This window comes from Medicago truncatula, chromosome 6, assembly GCF_003473485.1.
Source record: "Medicago truncatula cultivar Jemalong A17 chromosome 6, MtrunA17r5.0-ANR, whole genome shotgun sequence".
Taxonomy (NCBI): Eukaryota; Viridiplantae; Streptophyta; class Magnoliopsida; order Fabales; family Fabaceae; genus Medicago; species Medicago truncatula.
Genome location: NC_053047.1, coordinates 5,223,105 through 5,247,655, shown reverse-complemented (window position 1 = coordinate 5,247,655; position 24,551 = coordinate 5,223,105). Strand labels below are relative to the sequence as shown.

Genomic DNA, 24,551 nt, shown 5'->3' with positions numbered 1-24,551 from the left:
TGAAGTTTAGATAGAAAGACAAAAATATTTTAAAACTTATTGTATGAAGAAGAAAAAATAGTATATATTAATCAGAACAAAAAATAGTAGTCAACAACTAGTTATTTCTATACATGAATTATACTTATAAATGGTTAGAATACTTCGTTATTTAGGTTATATGTATCACTTCAACTAACTTTTTTTCATAAGTAAAATTAATATGATGCTTTTTAAGACTGGATTCGGTATTTTGTAGTTAACTTGAAAATATCTACTTAGAGTTAATATGATGCTTTATAAGTGAATATTGCTTTGATTTACGAAGTCGTCTTTTTTCTTGAATAGATAGTTGTTAGATTAGTATTTTTTTTTCAAGGTTAGGGAGGGATGACAAAATTTATTATTCCCTTTAAGATTTTTTCTAGATTACTTTTGAAGAATAGTGGATAATTTACCCACCAACCAATGAAAATGAGCAATTTGTTGGTGGGATCAAGATAGTTCATGGATACCACTTAAAAATGTGCTTATGTGACTAATGTATATTGATTGAGGTAAATTACTCACCATTCTTCCATGAGTACCCTAGTTGTCACCTTCAATTAAACTCAAAAGGTGGTTACAGGGGTATTGTTACTATTGACACTAGTAGCTATTGTACATGCGTCAATGTAACTTTACAACAACAAACTATTACAACTCTAACAAACTAATTGGAATTCTTCCAACCGAGCAATTAACGTTTCAACAACGCCTAAACATAAAGCCTTCTAACACAACTCTCTTTTCTCCAAGTGATTCTAGAGATCATTGAAGGCGTCACAAGCATGCTACTCTTTTTGTCTGAATTACTTTAGCATGAAAATGGAAATCTATTAGTTTGACTTTGACTCATTGACTCTAAAAGTAAATATTTAATTTAGAGTTATTCTACATCTTTTTTTGAAGACACTAAATAACTCATTCAAATTGAAACCGGAAAGAATGGAACCTAAGACCTTGAAGATGAACAAACTTCAAGCTTCAAGCCGACACCACTAGGCCAACTTAAGGGGGTTGAGTTGCTCCACATCTTAACCCTTGATTTTATAATAATCGAACAATTCGAAATGTATTTTAATTGCCGTAGCGTGAACACATTTTGTAACTAAAAAAATCTCAAATTCGCTTCATTCAAAAATCAGAGGGTTCAAAGCATTTGGTGTCTCTCATCCCCCTTTTCACGTTCTATTGATCTTTTTGACGTTTACCCACTAAGGATATTTTCTATTTCTTCACATGGGGCATGTCTATTGTCTAAAGAGTTACGTAGCCATGCCATGGCGATTAGTTGTAAAGCATAAGGGTTGGTTTCCTATCGCCAGGGTTCGGATACCTAAGTTACTAATTAAAGTTTGATTTACAATGTGTGAAAAGTATAGCATACACTCCATTGATGGAGGAAGAAAGCTCAAAGGAGAAGAAAACTTTATTCTCATTGTAATATTTCACACAAAACAAAAATACAAGTAGAGCTAGCAAGAGTATATATAGAACTTGTAACTTCCTAACGGTCAACTAATTGTGGTTACTTCTATAGGTAATCATGGTTAGAAAACGGTTACAAGGAGTTAAGATCCTAGTTAACTTGTAGTGCAAGTTAACTAACTATGTGTGTCTACACTAGCTTTAAATTTAACACAATGTAAAAGCTAAAATTTGGTCCTTACTACAAAATAAATTTGAAATTCATGGGATTCAATCATGAATTCTTAATTAATCCAAAGTTGATTGACGTTTGTGTTTATTCATTAGATTAGAAATACACGAGGATCATTGAAATACATTTCAAACTATTGGATTATATTAAAATAAGGGTTCAGATGTGTAGTAACTATTAAAAGGAATAAAGTACAAACAAAAATAAAAAATAAATAATGAATATGTTTCAAGAAAAAAAGAAAAAAAAAGATGCGACAAATTAATTGTGATGCGCTCCAAGACACAAGAGATACACATGTGAATTTATTTCAATCAATCAATATACATATATACTTTCATACTCATTGTGTTCATCCTTCACAATGCCTGGTTTCAAATCGAGTATCGAAATGGTTGACATGCATGCATCAAACCACAAATTACTCGAGAATCCGGCAATAAAGTACAGATATCATCACACATACACACATTTATTTGATACATATATAGATAGATAAAAATAACACACAAACCATGGCCGCAATCTCTGATCAAGGAAGGATTTCAGCGTTAGGGTTACCGCTCTTAGCCACAATGGATTCGGTATGTATATTTCTACACAAATTATTGTACTGAGAACAGTAGCTTTTATCGATGCCACATAACTTATTATAGTTAATACAAATGATGAAAATAAGTTTTATTATTATCTTTTTGCGAGACTTATGAGATTTGTCATCATCATCATGAAGCTGATCAGCTTCATCTTTCACTAGTAATTGATTAACTCTTCCATCACCCTCAGCAGCAGCACTATTCAGAGTACCAGATTCATCTTTCACCAGTTGATTAGCTCTTACTTCACCCTCAGCAGAAGCACTATAGCCATTCAGAATTAATGCCACAGCAAGGACAACTAGAACAAGTGAAACAGTACTGGTTTTTGCCATAGTGTACATACCAGCATAAAGGAGTCCTACACCTCCGACCATACAAAGCTTCGAACGGTGCCATACCAATACTCGAATGGTAACTGTTGTTGTACGTGAATTCTATCAACGGTAGGTGACTATCCCAGCTCCACCTTGCTCAAGCACACACACTCTCAACAAATCCTCCAATGATTGGATCGTCCTCTCCGACTGACCATCTGTCTGAGGATGATAAGCCGAACCCAACCTCAATTTCGAACCCAAAGCGTCCTGTAAACTCTTCCAGAACCTAGAAGTGAACCTCGGATCCCTATCCGACACAATACTCGAAGGAACTCCATGTAGCTTCACAATGTTTTGAATATAAATCTCAGCCAACTGAGCTACCCGATAATTGATGTTAATAGGAATGAAGTGTGCCGACTTCGTCAACCGATCGACAACAACCCAAATGGCATCATGCCCTCTCGGAGTGTTTGGTAAACTAGTCACAAAATCCATAGAAATGCTATCCCATTTCCACTCCGGTACATCCAACGGTGTCAACAACCCTGCAGGCTTCTGATGCTCAACCTTAGACTTCTGATAAGTCAAGCATGCATACACAAACTGAGCAACGTCACGTTTCAAACCGGACCACCAAAACAGTTTCTTCAAATCATGGTACATTTTTGTAGCCCCCGGGTGAATACTCAAGCTACTCTTGTAACTTTCTTCTAAAATCAACTTTTTCAATTCTTCATTGTCAGGAATACAAATTCTACCTCTGAATCTCAATACACCCTGATCATCAACCTTGAAGTCACTATCCTCTGTTTCATTACCCGCAAACATTAAATCAACAAACTTTACATCCAGTTGTTGCGCTTCTCGGATACTATTCAAGAAATCACTGTTAATTCTCAGCATCCCCAATTGTATACTCTGAGGTGATAACTCACAAACAAGGCTCAAGTCTCTAAACTGCTCTAGCAACTCAAATTCTTTTACCATCATAGCAGACATGTGCAACGTCTTCCTGCTCAACGCATCAACAACCACATTAGCTTTACCCGGATGGTAATTCAAGCCAAAATCATAATCCTTCAACAGCTCTAACCATCTTCTTTGCCTCATGTTCAATTCTTTCTGATCAAATAAATATTTCAGACTTTTGTGATCACTGAACACCTCAAATCTGGAACCGTACAAATAATGCCTCCAGATTTTCAAAACAAACACCACCGTAGCCAACTCCAAATCATGTGTAGGATAATTCTTTTCATGAATCCTCAACTGCCTAGAAGCATAAGCTACCACTTTGCCATCTTGCATCAGAACACCACCTAAGCCCAACTTGGACGCATCACAATAAACAACAAAAGGTTCTTCCGGCTTCGGTAAAATCAAAATAGGAGCAGTCGTCAATCTTCGCTTTAGTTCATTGAAACTACTCTCACACTGAGCATCCCACACAAAATATTTACCCTCGCAGGTCAACTGAGTCAACGGAAGTGCCAACTTCGAAAATCCTTCAATAAACCTGCGGTAATAACCAGCCAAACCCAAAAAGCATCTGATTTCAGTTACTGACTTCGGAGTCTCCCATTGTGATACTGCATCAACCTTTGATGGATCAACTGCTATACCATTACCAGAAATAATGTGGCCAAGAAAACTTACTTCACTTAACCAGAACCCGCATTTGGACAACTTGGCATACAACCTCTTTTCTTTCAACACTTGCAACACAATTTTCAGATGCTCTGCATGCTCTTCTTCAGGAGAGAAAAATACACCGACTTACTAAAACAATTAACATGAACATGGTTATACTCCAACCAGTTCTCTACACAATAAACAACAATCAGGACAACAACAAGACAGTATTAACTGTCACACGACACTACGTGCCTCAACACGACTCTACTACTTGGCCGGACGGACCGACCTGCTCTGATACCAATTGTAACACCCCGTTTCCCAAAATCAATTAAATAATAATTGTTCAACATCAGAGTAAAACTCAAACGGGCATGTCACACTACAATTTCAAATTTCTTAAATAGAATATATAAAAATCTATTTAATTAAACATCCTTCAAAATTCATCATTAAACTTGCAGCGGAATAATTCAACTTTAATTAACAACCATCTCCAATAAATATTCATGGCATAGAAGCCTCAACAAGCAAAACCAATCATCAATAGGGGTACAACAACAATATTCAAAATTTAATACATAGGAAAAGAAATTAAGCAATAAAATCCCATCCCACGTATCAGAGCCCTACACACTTTGAGCCACCACCAAACTACTCAGGATCACCTGCAAGTTACCCATAGGAAGGGCAACATTTTCAAGCAGAAAGGGTGAGATTCACAACAATAATATAGATATTGAAATTCATCAACTGAATCTGACACCCTAAATATAATCAGATCATCATCATCAAATCATTTCATCATAATATATGTATAAATATATACTCATCAAACAACATCATCATCATCAAATGGCAATTACAACCAACAACACTGACTCATGCAAATGACATGATAACACCGACTCATGCAACTGACATGACAACACTGCTAAGACAACACCTTAGACTCCTCAATAAATGCAAATATGCATGTGGTACCATATTCAGGGCCGTAGCCCTCACCGCTGTAGAATGGTTAAAGCATTCATCAGAGCATAAGCTCTCACCGCTTTGAACAACAAAGTGTTCCAGAACATGAGTCCTCCCGCTTTGAACGACAAGGCGTTCCCGGACCGAGGCCCTCCCGCTTTTATGCTCATGCAACTGACTCCACTTGTGTATATCTACATACAACTCGACAATGCATATATGTATATATGACTTATGACTCCACTTGTGTATATCTACACACAACTCAACAACAGCAACGACAACAACAACTGTGCATAAATAAATATGACTTACTCCACAACTTGGTCAACTTAATGATATTAATAATCAACAACAACAGAGACAGCAACATAAACAACTTGCAACATAGCAACGGTAATAATAACAACTCGAATGATATAAACAACAATATACATTTTCCACATAATATATGTAGCTTGAATTAACCAACAACATCAATTATATTAATTAGCTTAGATTCACTGAAAGGCTATACCTTTATAACCAACTCTCATTCTTACCCCAAAAACCAACCCAATAACTCCTTAGACCCTTTATACAAGGTTATTTCTTTCCTAAAAACATCTCTAGATAGTTAAGATAAAGTCCCTACACTTAGGAAGAAGTTTGGAAGCAATTGGAGTGAAGAAAAATGCATTTTAAAAGTTTCTGGTCAGGCAAAATCGTAGCCCGATTTTTCCCCATCGTAGTCCGATATTTTTCGTGCTGAAACACCCCAAAACCTGGTCAAAATCGTAGCCCGATTTCTGCTCGACAGACAACATCAGATTTTCTAATTTTCACGTTTTCGCGCGTAAAATCCAAACCGTTAACCCGTTTTCGATGCCGTTTTCGCCTACGCACTCCTGACACTTAGCTCTATCATAATCTACAGAATTCAAGTTTCAACCACCCAAAACTCGATTTCCAGAACCTCGCATACTCTGTTTGCAAAAACGTTTAGACACCGAGTTTTCAAGCGAAAATCCAAATTTTCTCACATTCACTCCCCAAATTAGTTTACAGAAGCAAGAATAAGTACTATATGCAACCAGAACCTAATTCTACCATTAGAACATCAATTTCTACACTCAATTCACTCAAGAAAACATAATCCAACATAAACCCCAGAATCCCTAATTCTATCATAAACCTGTTAAATCCAAAATCCGAATTCAATAAGTATATTACTGAAACAAATCTCACCCTTACCTTAATTCAGAAGAATAATTCCAACAGAAATCTGATTCACTTGGCTCTCCCTTGGTTCTCTTGCTTTTCCTCTCCAAAACTTGTTTTACGTACAACTGCTTCTTTTCCTAACTCCCAAAACTATAACTCCCCCTTATTTCATTAAACTCCTTTAATTATTATTAAATCCTAATTAACCCTTCAACCTCCAAAATAATTCTAAATTCCCACTTATTATTATTATTATAAAAATAACTATATAATAAAATATAACACACCATAAAATCCACAATATTATTTTAAAATCCGTAAGCCCCTGTAGGCCTACCTGACCTATTCCCATCTCTACTCACACACATATAGACAAAACGAGGGATCAAATTAGACAAACATTATGTTACAACAATGTTACACCTATCAGTATAAGTTTTGAATACATATTTTTTAAATTTGATTGTTGATATCAACAAAGTTTTAAATAATGATTGCGGTCGTGCTAAGGATTTCGGCGATTGTTGGATATTGTGTTATAAATTGTGGTCTCCGCAATATTTATTATCCACAACATTAAACAAATTTTATTCAACTTATTTATACCGTCATGTAATTGATACTAACTTAATTTTTCACTGTTTCTTAATAAGTTCATAACTATAACGTTCCGTGAGCATAACTCAGTTGGTAGGACAATGCATTATTATATGCAGGGGTCGGGGTCCGAACTCCGGACACCTCAATTATTCACCTTATAAGGTGAATTCTAGCTACTAAATTACCTGATAAAAAAAAAAAAAAAGTTCATAACTATAACTCTTTTCATAATTTTGTAATAAATATGTTTTTCTAAAGATCAAATTAGCCATTAATAAATTCAAATTTTAATTTATACCAAAAAAATAATCAAATTTTAATATTTTTTTAAGAGACTTGAGCATACAAAATCACATTAGACAATAAATTTGTTCCCTACCGCGTGTTGCGGTTGTAAGAACGTTTCTTCACGGTATAATGTGGTTTTGTCGCAGACGTTTTATGATTTTTGTTCATTTTATTAAAATTAGAGGTGTTCGCGGTGCGGTTTGGTTCGGTTTTGAGCATTTAAGTCATCCAAACTGCGAGATAAATAAACATGCAGTTTGGTTTGGTTCGGTTGATTTTTAAAAAGTCATCCAAACGAAACCAATACGGCTTGGATTGGTTCGGTTAGTGCGGTTTATCGCAAGATAAAAAAAAAATTACATTAACTCTAATATTGCCAACTTATAACAAAATAAACATATGTCATTTTATTTTTCTGTTTATATGATAAAATACGACTATACAGGAATTGCATAAATCCTTTTGTCAAAAAAAATAAAAAATAAAAAAGAATTGCATAAAGCCTAATTAAAATGGTGAAAAACGGTATTGGACACTACCTATACCTTTTTGTTGCGGCCGATTTTACTGAACATGCTTTTGAATAAAACCTTGTATATCATATAAATCTTGCAGATAAATTTTTACATAAATCTAATGATTTAATATATTATTGAGATCCGTATTTTTGGATTGAGGGTTTAGAAGGTTGGGGGAGAGGACCGCTATATTTTATTTTTTAAATTACGAACAATATAAAATGTTTTTTTAAATAAATTAATTATGAAATAATATATTAAATCATATTGTTTGTAATTTAAATTAATTTTAAAAAAATTATAAAATTAATTTTTTAGACCTATCATGTTATTTTTTTAGACCTATCATGTTTTTTTTTTTTTTTTGAAGTTTAGACCTATCATGTTATTTCAATTAAAAAAAAAAAGTTATTGTATGTAAAAAAAAAGTAAGTCATCTCGTCCATTCCCTTCCCTTCCTAAACCCCATCCAAACACATCTGTCATCCATCTTTAATCTTGATAGGTCTAAAAAATCTATCAAATGATTTTTGATTTATGTAAAAAATTATTTGAATGATATATATGATACAAACATACAATCCTACTGTCAAGTTTCTAAAATATGTATCAAGTAAAAAGATATTGAGCAGTGTAACATTGCCCTTAATTTGAGCCCTCCTACACTCTCTCCCTCCGTAAGATAAAAAAGAGTTGTATATGAAACAAAGAAAATGTTATTTTACAACTTTCATAAGTATCTGAATAGACTGTAGCCTAAAATATGGTTTTAGTCCCTGCAAATATGCCTCATTTTGGTTTTAGTCCCTGGTAAAAAAAAAATTGTTTTTGGTCCCTGCAAAATATTTTGTTTTTGAAAATAGTCCCTCCAGGGACTATTTTCAAAAACTAAAAATTTTGCAGGGACCTTTTTTAAAAACAAAATATTTTGCAGGGACCAAAAACTACAAAATTGGTTCATTTATAATGTGCCGCCACATATGCAAATCATCACAAAAGTGGGGCCAGGGACTATTTTCAAAAACAAATAATTTTGCAGGGACCAAAAACAATTTTTTTTTTACCAAGGACTAAAATCAAAACGAGGCATATTTGCAGGGTTTAGCCTAGATTGTAACTTTCTTTGAGCATAGGTATTGATACTTGCTTTTTGTAAACATTTCTAGCTTCAACTGTGACACATCCAAAAATTAGTTTCTTACTCAAGTTTCCCATCTACTTTTGACATATCTGAGCATGTATGTGTATATATACGTATACATTCTATTTTTGTAGGAATGAAAGTGAGGATATCAAAGGTATTGTTAACAGCATTTCACAGTTGTTGAATAAGACAGACTTATTTATTTCAAATAACCCTGTGGGAATTGAATCTCGGGTGCAAGATGTGATTAACCGTCTAGATTTCCAATCAAAGGGTGTTCAACTACTAGGGATGTGGGGTATGGGGGGAATTGGAAAAACAACCATTACAAAAGCCATTTACAATAAGATTGGCCGCAATTTTGATGGTAGGAGCTTCCTTGCAAATATAAGGGAAGATGGGGCAAAAATTGCTGGACAGGTGGGTCTACAAGAACAACTTTTATTTGATATCTGTAAAGAAAGAACAATCAAAATACCAAACACTGAGTTAGGAAAAAACACATTAAAGGACAAACTTTGCCATAAAAGAGTACTTATTGTACTTGATGATGTGAATACACTAGACCAACTGAATACTTTCTGTGGAAGTCGTGAATGGTTTGGCTCAGGGAGCGTAATAATCATCACAACTAGAGATTTGGATTTACTTTCAGGGAGAGTTGACAAAATATACAATATGACAACGATGAATGAAAGTGAATCAATTGAGCTTTTTAGAAGTGAGTCCTACAAGAGATTTTATTAGAGTTACCGAAAATGTAGTTGAATATTGTGGAGGATTGCCGCTAGCTCTCGAAGTCCTTGGGTCTTATTTGTTTGATAAGGCAAAATATAAGTGGGATCTTGTATTGGAGAAACTCAAAATAATTCCTCACAATCAAGTGCAGAAGAAGTTAAGAATAAGTTATGATGATTTGAAAGATAATGATGAGCAAGAAATATTCCTTGACAGCTTGTTTCTTAATTGGAATGGACAGAAATGATGTTATACTCGTATTAAATGACTGTGGACTTTATGCAGAAATTGGAATAAGCGTCCTTGTTGAGAGAAGCCTTGTGAGTGTTGATGATAAGAACATGCTTGGAATGCATGGTTTGCTGCGAGATATGGGAAGAGGAATTGTTCGTGAGGAATCACCAAGGAGGCCTGAGAAACGTAGCAGGTTGTGGTATCCGGAGGATGTGATTGATGTATTATAAAAAAAAAACTGTAAGACTTTGTATAATGTTTTTATTTTTTTTTTTGGATTTAAAGCATTTAAAGCTTAAGAATTTAAAAGAAACATTTATAGTTGTCATCATCCATTTGTTTTGTTGATTATCATCGAGAATAATTTTGACTGTTAATTTTTTGTGCTTCATAACTTCTAGCTAGTAACGAATGATTGGTTTCATGGCTAGTTTTATATCCACCTTTGTTGCTTTAATTTGTGCATGTTTTTGCTTCTTGTCCATTATATTTCACAGGGGAAAAAAAGTGTTATAGGACTGTCTTTGAAGTTGCCTAAAGCTAATGCAAAATGTTTTAGTACTAAAGCATTTGAAAAGATGAAGAGTCTCAGATTGCTTCAACTTGCCGAAGTAAAACTTGATGGGGATTTTGAATATGTTTCAAGAGATTTGAGACTGCTGTCGTGGAATGGATTAAGTCATATACCTACAAACTTCTATGGAGAAAATTTAATTTCCATTGAGTTAGAGAACATCAATGTTGAACTTTGCACTAATGTAAATGTTTTACTTTCCGTTCACATGATTAGTGATACTTTGTAAGTTGTAATTGTTTTCATTTACTTTTTGAAGCCTCCTTAAGTTTCTCAATAATATTTATGTTCTTGCAGAGGATGGAGAAGCTGAAAATTCTCAATCTTAGTCATTCCCATTATCTCACACGAAGCCCTGACTTTTCGAACATGCCTAATCTTGAAAAGCTAGTGCTCAAAGATTGTCCAAGGCTATCTGAGGTTTCACCTAGCATTGGAAATCTCAATAAAATTGCTTTGATAAATTTTGAAGGTTGTATTAGCTTATGTAGCCTCCCACGAAGCATCTATAAGTTGAAATCTCTAAAAACTTTCATTCTTTTTGGGTGTTCAATGATTGACAAGTTGGAAGAGGACTTAGAACAGATGACATCTTTAACCACTCTGATAGCTAATAACACCGCAATAACAAGAGTGCCCTTTTCAGTAGTAAGGTCGAAAAGCATTGGATATATTGCTTTGTGCGGTTATGAGGGACTTTCAAGCGATGTGTTTCCATTAATAATTTTGTCATGGATGTCAGCAACAAATAATCTCCCATTTCCATTTCAAATTTCTTCTTCTGAAATGTCATCTCTTGTTTCTTTAGATGTACCGAGTAATAGAATACATGAACTTTCATCTTTTTTGTACCGACTTCCATGGCTTCAAAGTCTTTGGGTGGATTGCAACTCCGAAGATCAACTTTCTCTTGATTCAACAATGATTTTGGATGCTTTATATGCTATGAATTCTAATGCATTGGAATCAATTGACACTACATCACAGGAATCAAATACGACTACTTCCATTAATTCAAATGGGAATGAATTTCCAAGTCACCGATATTCTCAAAGATATTTTGCAGGTTTGACATCCCCCTCTTTTATGTCTGTATGTATCACCTCTTAGATTTGAATTATTTTAGTGTATACAATCATTTGCTATAGGGGTAAGTAAAATATATAAAAATAAAAATTCAAATCCTGAACATATTTATTATTAAATTGTCTTCCAAATTCTCACAAATTTTGTTATCAGTCATTGTTATTATTAGTATCTTCCATCACTGATAGTCTGTTTTATGAATCCAAGCAAATATTTATTTGTAACATCAAAATATGATTAACTACCTTATAAGGGAAGTTATATCTTCAATTGTTGAATAAATGATAAAGTGATATTTATATACTTGTCAATAAAATTTTGAGCATACCTTACTTTTACAGAATATGGATGTCAATAGGAGTGGTGATTGTTTGCTTCCTGGTGATAGTTATCCAGATTGGTTGACCTTTAGTTCAGAAGGTTCTTCTGTAACTTTTGATGTCCCTCAAGTTGAAGGGTGTAACTTGAAGTCAATGATGTGCATTGTCTATACTTCAACCCCTGGTAAACATAGCTTTAGAAACGTGTTAGTGAAAAATTACACAAAGGCCACCATCCAACTCTATAATAGTGATGCATTTTCCTACTTTGAAAATGAGTGGCAGAGGGTAATATCAAGTATCGAACCAGGTAACAAAGTGGAGGTCATATTTGTTTTTGAAAACAGTTTCATTGTGAAGAAGACAGCAATTTATCTGGTATATGATGCACAAGATTTGAATCTCATTGCTTGTAGAAGTGATGAAAGTGAATGCTCCGAAGAAGAACCCACTACTTATGACTTCACTCAGAACAGAAAGAAGAAAAACCGAGTGGAATGAATCAATGAAAAATGGCAAGACAATGGTTGGGCAAAAACCAATTCTTATGGTGCCTATGTGTATAGGCAACAAGTTGTATCTCTTTTTTGGCTGAAGTTTCTAGATTGTATCAATGCTAAGTTTTTGTAATACTCTAGAGATGTTAATTGAAGTTACAAACCTCCTATTTTATATCTAGTTTTTGGCATGTGACTCTAATTCTGTTAGTACTCAGTTTTGAATTATTATCGAAACATCTTCATCGAATATATTTGTGTGTTTGGATTCTCAGGTGATAGAGTGAAAGTTGATTTTCCCTCATTGAAAAAGTGATTTAAAATTAAAATCTTAATGAAAAAAAAAAGTGAATTGATACTTTATAAGAAAATGTGGTTGACAGTTGTACATATATAATGAAGGACTTGTTTAACTGCAAATAGTTATTCTTACCATACCATGAGCTATAGCATTTAAGAAAATCAATACATAAAGCTTGTTGAATTTGGGTTGGAGCATTTTCCTGGTTGAATGATTAGCTATTCTTACCATACCATCAGCTATAGCATAAATTTAAACGTATTTCTAAAATTTGGACATAACTATTTTCAACCTTGCTTAGCAAACTTCTGTAGTCCTAAATAATATAAGATATATGGATTCCAAGAATAAATTTATCACAACATTTGTTTTTAACTATCTTGCAGCCAGCAGGAGTAGTTGAGTGGTCTGATTTCATAATTTTGGGTTGGCCTGAGTGAACTAAGAGCACTAATTTTCCCCTCACCTTCGTTGCTAAGAAAACCGAAGTTTAAAGAAGTGTGCTTCCGGACAACATAAATCGCTCGTTAGTGTACTTGTATTTGCACAAAATTCATGGTTTTTCTAAATTTGTACGTCCGAGCTCTTCTTGAGAGGTGGAGGATGCTTTTCAGAGATATTGGATCAAAAACTTGTTTGTTGTAGGCAACATTGTTTATACCACATCAGATTTTTCAGACGGTGGTGCAGAATATTTGGCTTGCATATGAGTCGTCACATGTTAGCTAGTGTCATTGATAGTGTTATGTGATTCTACGAGTTCATTCACATGTCTCTCAGGTTAACACTTGACTCCTTACAATAAAACCTGCACCTTCATACAACAGTTCATATATATGATATGGAAAATGTATTTAATTGTATTTTTGGTCTCGCTAATAACGTATTTTATTTTTCACTTACATTAACAAAAATTAATTTGAATTTAGTCTAAATTTTTTTAATTGCCGAGCTAAACATGACTAAGATGTAAAAGATCAAATCAAAACAGAGGCATTTTATTATTGTTACGTCTACTAATCAACTTTATTCTTGTCGCAATTCATATTTTTCTGAGATAGACATGTAATTAAGTAACTTGTGCTCATACTTGCACAAGATTTTTTCTTACACAAATTTAATATACAAAGCAAATCTTTGAGGAGCAACCTTGATGAGAAGTTCTCTAAGGTAAAAACTGAAAATCATATGCAGTAAATAAAACTTATTCAATAGAGACAGCAGATCAGTTATAAACATTGCAACTGCTGCAAAACAAGTAAATGACACCTCCCATTCCCATAAAAAAAAGTGTGACATAAAGAGAACAATAGATTCTTCTGATCCAAGACCGAATGATATATGGAACTACATCACGTGAGAATCCTTTATAGCCGCAGAAAGAAATATATCCAATGTTTTTCAACCTTCCTACTGCAAAGGGAACTCTTGTTATTGCAGTGTCATTAGCAATCAGGGTCGTTAAGGATTCCATTTGTTCCAAGTCCTCTTCTAACTTGTTAATCATTGAACACCCAGAAAGAATCAGAGTTTATTATTGTTTACACAAGTGAGTACCAGTTCTTTATATGTTTTTTTTTTTTGGGTTTTCTACAAGTTCCCTCCAACCATCTTGTTCATGAAATTGTTGACCATTGAAAGAGGACACTTTATCTAGTCAGAATTCAAGAAATTTTTTCCTTTGTAAAGAAAAGAGAATATTAAATGCGTGGTTGAGATGTAACAATTGAGAAAAATTGAGAGAATACACTTGAGAGAATCTATTAAAAGAAACGAATTGAGAGGATTATAATTCCTTTGTTTTCAAAAGACTGCAATATTAATTATAATTGCATGATAGAACACCAGCAAAACAAGTTGGCCCCCATATCTATGACATTTCATTATTTGAACCAACTCTTCCAAACATCATCGGGATCCAGCATAATTAGTCGAGAAAATGATTCTTAATAGCGTTTCCAAATCGAGCATGGTGAAAGCAGATTACACCAACGTAAACTGCATGATTTCCCTGACCGGCCTGGTATCGATTTGCTTAGAATCGATGAGTTTCTCGCACCATGCTTCTCCACGAGCTTTTGAAGTGCTTCATCTTCTTCTGAACTCCATCGACCTTTGATCCAATCCATTTCTTTTATCATTGTCGCATCTACTTACTAGTATACTTTATTCAAAAGAGCTATTAATATTTCCTTGAGATAGATATGTTAGTAACTTCTGCAAAACAGATTTTGTCATGCCTTTTTATGTGCACTGCTAATGAATGCTCAAAACTTTTTCATCCATGATTTTACAATAATGTAAACCACAAACACATTTTACAAAACAATGGAATTTGTAAAGCCTAACAGCAGAAAAATGCACCAAAGGCACACATTAAGTAACAAAACCAATTATTACATTAAACAGAAAACTAGAAACCTCTTTGGTAGATTAGAAGGCATATGTCTTTGACATTGTCTAATAGATAAACTCTTGAAGCAAATTTAGATTTCCCAATTTGTCAGCAAATTGAATGGCTTACCTACAACCATGGATGATTTCCACCTTTAAGCATTAAGATCACAAATTTACAATCAAGCTGAAGCTTTACCTTCCCCAAAACCTATGTTTCAGAAGCCAGAGTATTAGTAGCTACCAACAAACAGCACCAATAGAAGGTATCCAGAAAACGGCGTTAACTTTTACAAAACCATTGTTTAACCGTCTTCCATCTCCACTTGAAAATTTTCTTCCTTCTGTTATGTTGTAAATCCTCCATGGGAGCCAGAACCACTTGAGGAGAGACATTTCTGACAACACATTCATTTTCATCACCACTACTACTAACAATGACATTGTATTCTTGTGCATTAGAAGAGACTTCTCTGACAAAGCATTCATCTTCATCACCACTACACACAATTTCTTCTTGTTCTTGGCAATATTGCTCCATTTTTTCTCCAATTGGTTCATCATATACGAGATAAACTGTTGTTTTCTTCACAATGAAACCGTTCTCAAAAACATCAACAACCTCCACTTTGTTACAAGGTTCTATACTTGATACTACTCTCTGACCCTCTTCATCTTCAAAGGAGGCTAATGCCTCTCTCTTATAAAGCTGAATGGTGGCTTTTGTGTAATTCTTCACCAACAAGTTTGCAAGGCCATTTGATGTTATATTATCCAGGGTTGAAGAATAGTCAATGCATATCATCATTGTCTTTAAAGTGCGCCCTTCCACTTGAGGGACTTCAAACATTACCGAAGAACCTTCGCAATTGAAGGTTAACCAATCTGGACAACTATCACTTGGAAACAAACAACCACCACACCCATTCTCATCCATATTCTGTAACAGGAAAACAGGCTCCGTTTTTTTTAGCAATATATTTATGTCACTCATAGGATAATTAATCATTGTATTATTAAAAAATTTAAGAGTTATTGAGGAATAAAAAATGCTTTCTTGGGCTTTTAGAACACTCTGCCAGTCAGGGTTTCTGAGTTCTTTTGATAGTAACAACTAAAGAGTGCATTGTGTGTGTGGTCACAAATCATTTTTAAAATGTTTAGGTTTCCAATATTTTACTCCTATAGCAAATAATTGTATTCAGCAGAATTACATTAGCTGCAAGTTTTTAATTATAGACCGAAACAAACCTATAAAATGCTTTCTTTCAGATTATTGGTGACTTCAGAATTCATTCCCAGTTGTAGTAGAACAGACTTCAACAAATATTTTGATTCGGAAGCACGCAATTGACTGCAGTGTTGAATTAATGCAGAAGTGTTCATATTTGATACTTGTGAAGTAGCAGAAGTCGAATCAATTTCCTTAGAAATTGTGGCATATAAAGCATCCAAAATGATTTTTGCATCTACAGAAAGTTGAAGTTCTGAACCACACTCTACCCATAGACTTCGAAGCCTTGAAAGGTGGTCGGAAATAGATGACAGTTCCTGAGAACTACTATGTGGTATATCTAACGAAACAAGAGATGGAATATTGGCAGACGATGTTTGAAAGGGGGATGAAAGAGAACTTGTTGGTGACATCCAAGACCAAATGATTGATGGAAATATATCACGTGAGAATCCTTCATAGCCGCACAAAGAGATGTATCCAATGCTTTTTGACCTTACTATGGACAAGGGCACTCTTGTTATTGCAGTGTTATTTGCAAGCAGAGTAGTTAAAGATTCCATTTGTTCCAAGTCCTCTTCCAACTTGTCAATCATCGAACACCCAGAAAGAATGAGTGTTTTCAAAGATTTCAACTTATAGATACTTCTTGGAAGACTCTGAAGGCTAATACAATCTTCCAAGTTTATCAGAAGAATTTTATCGAGATCTCCAATGCTATGTGAAACCTCACACAACCTTGGGCAATCTATGAGTATAAGCTTTTCAAGATTAGGCATGTTTGAAAAGTCTGGGGTCTCTGTCAGATAATGAGAATGACTAAGATTAAGAATTTTCAGCTTCTCCATCCTCTGCAAGAACAAAAATATTAAATAGAAGACTTAGGAATTTTCAGCTTTCTTTCCTTTTCTTCAACTACATTCAAAGTTCTTGCACAATTTATAGGTAGTAATTAATTGAAAAGTTTAGAATGCAGTACTTCAAGGAAATTTAACGATAGTGCACACTAATATATGAACAAAACCCAATTGTTTAATTAATCTCCTTGAAGTTTAATTTTGATTATGCTTGGTGCAAAACTTCTTTTGCTTAAGTATAATATGACATGCGAAAAACTAAAATCATAATTAATACCTGAGTCGCTTTCCACACAACTTTGACATTGCTGTTTTCTAACTCGATGGAAACTAAATTTCCTTGATAAAAGCTTGAAGGAATGCATGATAAAGGAAATCCATTCCAAGAAAGCCATCTCAGATTTCTTGAAAGATACTCAAAATCCCCATCAAGTTGCACACCAGCAAGTTGAAGCAATCTGAGTTTCTTCATGTTCTCAAATGCTTTAGTACTATAACATTTCGCACTATCTCTTGGCAACTTCAAAGTCAATCCCTCAACAGCTTTTGTTCCCTAAGAAAATAGATCATACCAAAAAATTAAAACATGCACACATTGTAGATACATAGAAGCTAAAAAACTTTTGATGAAAACTATCTTTAAATTTCCTTGTAAGAAACCAGAAAGCTTAAGCTCAAAATGGTCAAGAACCAATTTTTTGAAGTTCTGATAATTAACAAAACAAATGAATGCTAATCATTGACACAAATATGTTAGTTTTTCTTCTTTAAGCTTTAGATATTTTAAACACAAAATATAAAGGTATAAGAAGTTGTTACGGTTTGTCCTACTAACACATCATCAACATCCTCAAGAAACCACAACCTGCTACGCTCCTCAGGCTCCATTCGTGGTTTATTACAAATGATTTCTCTTCCCATATCCCGCAACAAATTATGCATTCCAAGCTTGTTTTTATTATCAACCGTTACTAAGCTTCGCTCAACAAGGACACTTATTCCATCTTCTGCAAAAAATCCACAGCCATTTAATATATGTATAACATCATTTCTGTCCATCCCAATAAAGAAACAAGCTACGTCGAGGAATATTGATTTCTGGTAATCATCGTCTATACCATCATAGCTTATTTTTAACTTCTTTTGTACTTTGTCATTAGGAATTCTTTCTAGTTTCTTCAATACACAATTCCATTCTGTTACCTTCTTCTCAAACAAATAGCGCCCAAGAACTTCTAGAGCTAACGGCAATCCCCCAGAATACATAACAACATTTTTGGAAATTTCAACAAATTCTTCTATGGGACTCACTTGTTTGAATGCATGCCAATTAAAGAGCTCAATTGATTCATTTTCATCCATTTCTTTATTAGAGTATACTTTGTCAACTCTATTCCCTCTAAGTATGTCCTTGTTTCTGGTAGTGATAATAATTCTACTTCCTGAACCAAACCAATTACGACTTCCACACAAAGCATCCAACTGCTCCAACTCATCGACATCGTCAAGTATGATAAATACTCTCTTATGACGAAGTCTATCCTTTAATATTACTTTTCCTGAATCAATACTTTGTATCTTGGTCGACGTTCCTTTAAAGATATCAGATAGAAGTTGTTGTTGTAAATCCACTTGCCCCCAAACTTCCCTAATATTGGGAATGAAGCTCCTACCTTCAAAATTACGACCGATTTTGTTGAAAATATCTTTGGCTAAGGTAGTTTTACCAATACGTCCCATACCCCACATCCCTACCAGTAGAACATCATTAGATTGTTGGATGTCTAGCAATGGAATCATATCTTGCACTCGAGATTTGAGTCCCACTGGATTATCAGCAACAAACAAGCATGTCTTGTCAATAAAACATGAAACTTTGTCAACAATATTCTTAATCGCTTCACTTTCATTCCTACAAAAAGTGTACCAAAGAAAAATTAAACATACAAATTAAAAAGTGTAATTCCAATCATTTCCAGCATTGATAAAAACCTGTTACCCAAGACAATTGGTATAACATCTCCAATATAGAAGTATTGTAACGGTTGAATTAAATTACCTGAAATTTGGAACTACAAAGCCAGCAATCTCAGCAACCTCACGAAGTGCATCTCTCCATTTCAGGGATGTGCTTTTCTTCTTTAAAATTCTGCTCAAGAGACTTTGGAACGCTTTTCCATCTCTCAATTTCAGGGACGTGCTTTTCTTCTTTGAAATTCTGCTCAAGAGACTTTGGAACGCTTTTCCAAACTCACCTGTTTGGTGTCGTACATCTGAAGGATCAACATCATAGAACACCGGCAACACTATCTGCCCTATAGTTCTGCGACATTTCATTATTTTCACCAACTCATCCAAACACCACCATGAATCTGCATAGTGTTGTAGTATGACTCAAAATTTGATGGATGGAGAATATTGTTGCTAAAAATATAAAAGATTTATTTCAAATATATTTTGTGCTGAAAATATATTTATGGACAATAAATATATTTTTGTATCGTATGAAGAACGATTTGATGCAAATATATTTTGAAAGGGAATATTATATTTTTGATGCAAATATTCTTTCACTGAAGGAGAAAAAAAAAAAAGTATCTTCAGTGTCGTATTCGTTCCAAATTTATGAGTTATACTTTTACTATAAATATAGACCTTGTATCAGGCTAAACTTTGAGAGAGAGAGAGAGATAGAGGGGGCTGAAACAAGGGTTTAGAAAAGCAACAACAAAACTAGGGTTTGTATAGAGTTTGTCTCTTAGGAGCAAACACTAGGGTTTGTGGGTTGATTCACCTTGGGAAACACTATTAGGATTGGAGTCTCTTGGTTACGGGAAGAGATTGGGACTTTGGGTAGAATTAGGCGGGAGACTTATTCTTGTAACCCATTGATTTCTCTTTGTAACGAAACTCATCGTATAGTGGATTGAAGGGCTGCTCTCTCCTCTAGACTAGGTCAATTTGGACCGAACTGGGTCAACAAATTTCTGTGTTCTTCTTCTTCTTTTGTTCTTCTCGCCGTTGTTTTCTACTTTTGGCTTGTATTTATAACTTTCATACACTTTGATTTTGGTTGCTTGATTATCCTTTGCTCCACACATCAAGTTGTTATTAGTGTGATTTTTTCATCGAATTCACAACAATTGGCGCCCACCGTGGGGCAAGGGTCGAAGGATAATTAAGTATCATGGGTTCAAAGTGGGATATCGAGAAGTTTACCGGAGATAACGATTTCGGGTTATGGAAGGTAAAGATGGAAGCGGTGTTAATACAACAAAAGTGTGAGAAAGCTTTGAAGGGTGAAGGTTCGTTACCGGTCACCATGTCACGAGCGGAGAAGACCGAGATGGTGGACAAGGCCAGGAGTGCCGTTGTCTTGTGCCTCGGGGATAAAGTTTTGAGAGAAGTAGCAAAGGAAGCAACCGCGGCATCGATGTGGGCAAAGTTGGAATCTTTGTATATGACAAAGTCTTTGGCTCATCGGCAATTCCTAAAACAACGACTCTACTCATTTAGGATGGAAGAGTCAAAGGCCATCATGGAGCAACTTACGGAGTTCAACAAAATCCTTGATGACTTGGAGAATATTGAGGTGCAACTTGAGGATGAGGATAAAGCTATCTCTTGTTGTGTGCTCTACCGAAATCTTTTGAATCGTTCAAAGATACCATGCTCTATGGCAAGGAAGGCACTGTTACCTTGGAAGAAGTTCAAGCGGCTTTGAGAACCAAGGAGTTGACCAAGTCCAAGGACTTGACTCATGAACACGGTGAGGGCCTAAGTGTCACAAGAGGGAATGGTGAAGGTAGAGGTAACCGGAGAAAGAGTGGTAACAAGTCAAGGCTTGAATGCTTTAACTGTCACAAGATGGGTCACTTCAAGAAGGATTTTCCGGAGATTAATGGTAATTCCGCACAAATTGTCTTTGAGGGTAATGAGGATGCGGGTGCTCTGATGGTGTGGTGTTGTTTGGAGGATGAAGAAGGTGATGTGTCTCACCTTGGGAATGATGCCTAGTGGAGCGGTGGTCGTCTAGAGAGACGTTAAACACTCAACATCAGCCTGGAGAGGCGGTGGTAAGAATACTCATGATCTACCTGTTGAGGTGGAGTTTCAAGGTTGAAGACAAAGTGGGATGTACGCATTTGCTAGTTGAGGTAGAGTACGCTCAGCGTGAGGTGGAGTTGAACACACCGGTAATGGTACGGCTATGAAGACCTTGGGTGCTATGCTCTATGGTGAGCAAGGGATTTCTTCATGAAGTTGGAGAATGTATAGCACGGCTTGCGAGATTACTCTAAAAGAATACCAAGAGTGATTGGATGCAAGTTGATCTTCAAGGAAGCAGAAGATGTTATGTGTTAAAGATGTTATGGTGAATGCTTGTGGGACTAGCTAAAACTCCTAGTGTAGTTGGACTGCAAGGACTCTTCGAGAAGGCGGAAGATATTCCGATGGCTGAAGGGGTTGAGGTGTATACTTGTGGATTACTCTAAAAGCCAAGGGTGATTGGGTACAAGTAGATCTTCAAGGAAAGCGGGAGATATCTCGTATTGAAGAGGTTATGGTATAGTCTTGTAGAACTACCTGAAATTCCTAGCGTAGTTGGACTACAAGCATCTTCGAGAAGGCGGAAGACATTCCGATGGCTGAAGAGGTTGAGGGTGTAAACTTGTGGAGCTACTTGGAGTAGTGGGAAGCAAGGGAAAGAGCAGCAAGAAGGTTGATGATTGACATCATCACTAATTTAGAGTCAAGGTGGAGAATGTTGTAGTATGACTCAAAATTTGATGGATGGAGAATATTGTTGCTAAAAATATAAAAGATTTATTTCAAATATATTTTGTGCTGAAAATATATTTATGGACAATAAATATATTTTTGTATCGTATGAAGAACGATTTGATGCAAATATATTTTGAAAGGGAATATTATATTTTTGATGCAAATATTCTTTCACTGAAGGAGAAAAAAAAAAAGTATCTTCAGTGTCGTATTCGTTCCAAATTTATGAGTTATACTTTTACTATAAATATAGACCTTGTATCAGGCTAAACTTTGAGAGAGAGAGAGAGATAGAGGGGGCTGAAACAATGGTTTAGAAAAGCAACAACAAAACTAGGGTTTGTATAGAGTTTGTCTCTTAGGAGCAAACACTAGGGTTTGTGGGTTGATTCACCTTGGGAAACACTATTAGGATTGGAGTCTCTTGGTTACGGGAAGAGATTGGGACTTTGGGTAGAATTAGGCGGGAGACTTATTCTTGTAACCCATTGATTTCTCTTTGTAACGAAACTCATCTTATAGTGGATTGGAGGGCTGCTCTCTCCCCCAGACTAGGTCAATTTGGACCGAACTGGGTCAACAAATTTCTCAGTGTTCTTCTTCTTCTTTTGTTCTTCTCGCCGTTGTTTTCTACTTTTGGCTTGTATTTATAACTTTCATACACTTTGATTTTGGTTGCTTGATTATCCCTTGCTCCACACATCAAGTTGTTATTGGTGTGATTTTTTCATCGAATTCACAACACATAGTTTTTTGAGAAAATGATAACAGAAATTTGAGACCTTTCAATTGCTAGTAGTAGTGATTTTGAAATGTGATCTCCTCTTTGAAGTAAATCATTGTCCTTAAAAACGTTAATTCCATTGTTTTGAAGAGAAGCGTATAGATGTGAAGTGAATGAAGTGCGCGTGTCCTCGCCTCTGAAACTTAAGAACACTTCATAGCTCCTTGATGATTCTGCCACTATGCTTGCGATAGCATCAATTGGAAAATCCTTTGCTGTTGCAGGAGTGACTTTAGAAATCATTTGTATGATAGCTTCAAAATCAGGTCTCGCCATAGCTCCAACACCAGGTCTCACCATGACTATAGATAGTTTAATTAGTAAGTATCAAAACTAAGCAACAATGAAATTATTCTTCTGTTTTGCTGATACTTGTTTAAGAAGAAAGAAAGGGAAGCTGTTGTTTTTTTCGACCACTATCCTTGTTTTGAATGAAAAAGAAATGAAATTATTTATTATTCTTCATTGACTTGCGTTGTGAACACTGCCGCTCATGTCACGGGTGTAGCTACCTCCACGTTATTACTCCGTTGACCAATGCAGTCAACATAGCATATGTTCTTTCTTTGTCACGTCATGGCTGGTTGGATTTAAATCTTTTGTAACAATTTTTATATTATATTATTTATCACTCTTGTGTGTTACATGTATAAATCACTCCTACTACTACTTTGTTGCTGTCAACGGCGTATTATTATTATTATTATCTTATTTTAATTCAGCTTATTATTACTTTTTTTTTTTACTGTTAATTCACCTATTCATGTCTTGTTGTGCAAAATATGAGTCAATTTGAGATAAAATAAGCAGCTTAGATGTGTGTTTATCTTTCGTCGATCTCTGAAACCGTAAAAATAAGTAGTTTCTTTTATGTAATTAAGATTAAGGGTAAAACGGTAAAATAATTTTAAAATCCCTCCTCCTCCCCTCCCCTTCATTTCCCTTGCGAACCAAACATGTTTTTAATTAAAATATCTCCCATTCCATCCCCTCCGTTAAAATTCCTCCCCTCCTAATTCTCGAACCAAACGGACCATTCAACATTACTCATTAATCATTTAAATTCTTGATTAGTTTGAAAATAATTTTTAAAAGATAAATTTGGTGCGAATGCGGTCAACGTAACATATGCTTCTTCCCCGTCACTCCATGGCTTGTTTGAATTTAAATCATTGTTCCCATAACGACAAAATTCTTTGCTAGCGACAAATAAATTTCCATGTCTTTCCTTGTTATTATTACATTTATTTATATAAATTTTCTATTTATCATTTGTGCTTGTATTGTATATCTATAAAAAGTTTCTCGAGATTCATTGGTATTGAGTTTATTCCGCATATATCGTGAAGCAAGGTATGAACACCAAGACCTTATTTTGTATTGATTTATTTTGAGTTTGGATTTATTTTTTTATTTTATATTTAAATGTTGATTGTTAGTAAATTGGTAGAGTAAATGAGAAAAGATGATCAAACCCATACCTCCTTAAATTTTCTTTAACATTTTTTTAGCTCATCAATGGAGCTATCTACCCGAGTCAATTTTTTTTTGTGGTGGCTAAGGTTTGAACCTCGGATTTTCTATATTTTATGTATTGTCCATACCAACTGAGTTAAGTTCACGAGGACTATCCAAATTAAATTTGAACTTACGTGAACTTCTACTAACATAAAAAAAATTATCTTTGTTAAAGTGTTTGGATACATAAAAAAATTAGTTTATCACAGTTTCATGTCATATTTCAATATGCTCTCACTATAAGCTTATGGATCAGCTTAACACGG

The 24,551-nt window shown here is 34.8% G+C and overlaps 2 protein-coding genes and 1 pseudogene across 2 annotated transcripts; 2 read left to right on the top strand and 1 right to left on the bottom strand.

The window, feature by feature from the left end:
- Positions 1–8,993: 8,993 nt before the first annotated feature.
- On the top strand, positions 8,994–10,179 carry LOC120576138 (disease resistance protein RPV1-like). Its single transcript, XM_039827158.1, has one exon. The coding sequence runs from the start codon at positions 9,060–9,062 to the stop codon at positions 9,708–9,710; it is 651 nt and encodes a 216-aa protein (XP_039683092.1). The 5' UTR covers positions 8,994–9,059; the 3' UTR covers positions 9,711–10,179.
- A 45-nt stretch (positions 10,180–10,224) lies between these two features.
- LOC25495382 (disease resistance protein RPV1) lies at positions 10,225–12,651 on the top strand. Its single transcript, XM_039827156.1, has 2 exons — positions 10,225–10,693; positions 10,807–12,651. The coding sequence occupies exons 1-2, from the start codon at positions 10,400–10,402 to the stop codon at positions 11,617–11,619; spliced, it is 1,107 nt and encodes a 368-aa protein (XP_039683090.1). The 5' UTR covers positions 10,225–10,399; the 3' UTR covers positions 11,620–12,651.
- Positions 12,652–15,029: 2,378 nt separating this feature from the next.
- On the bottom strand, positions 15,030–23,067 carry LOC25495380 (disease resistance protein RPV1-like; annotated as a pseudogene).
- Between the last annotated feature and the right edge of the window lie 1,484 nt (positions 23,068–24,551).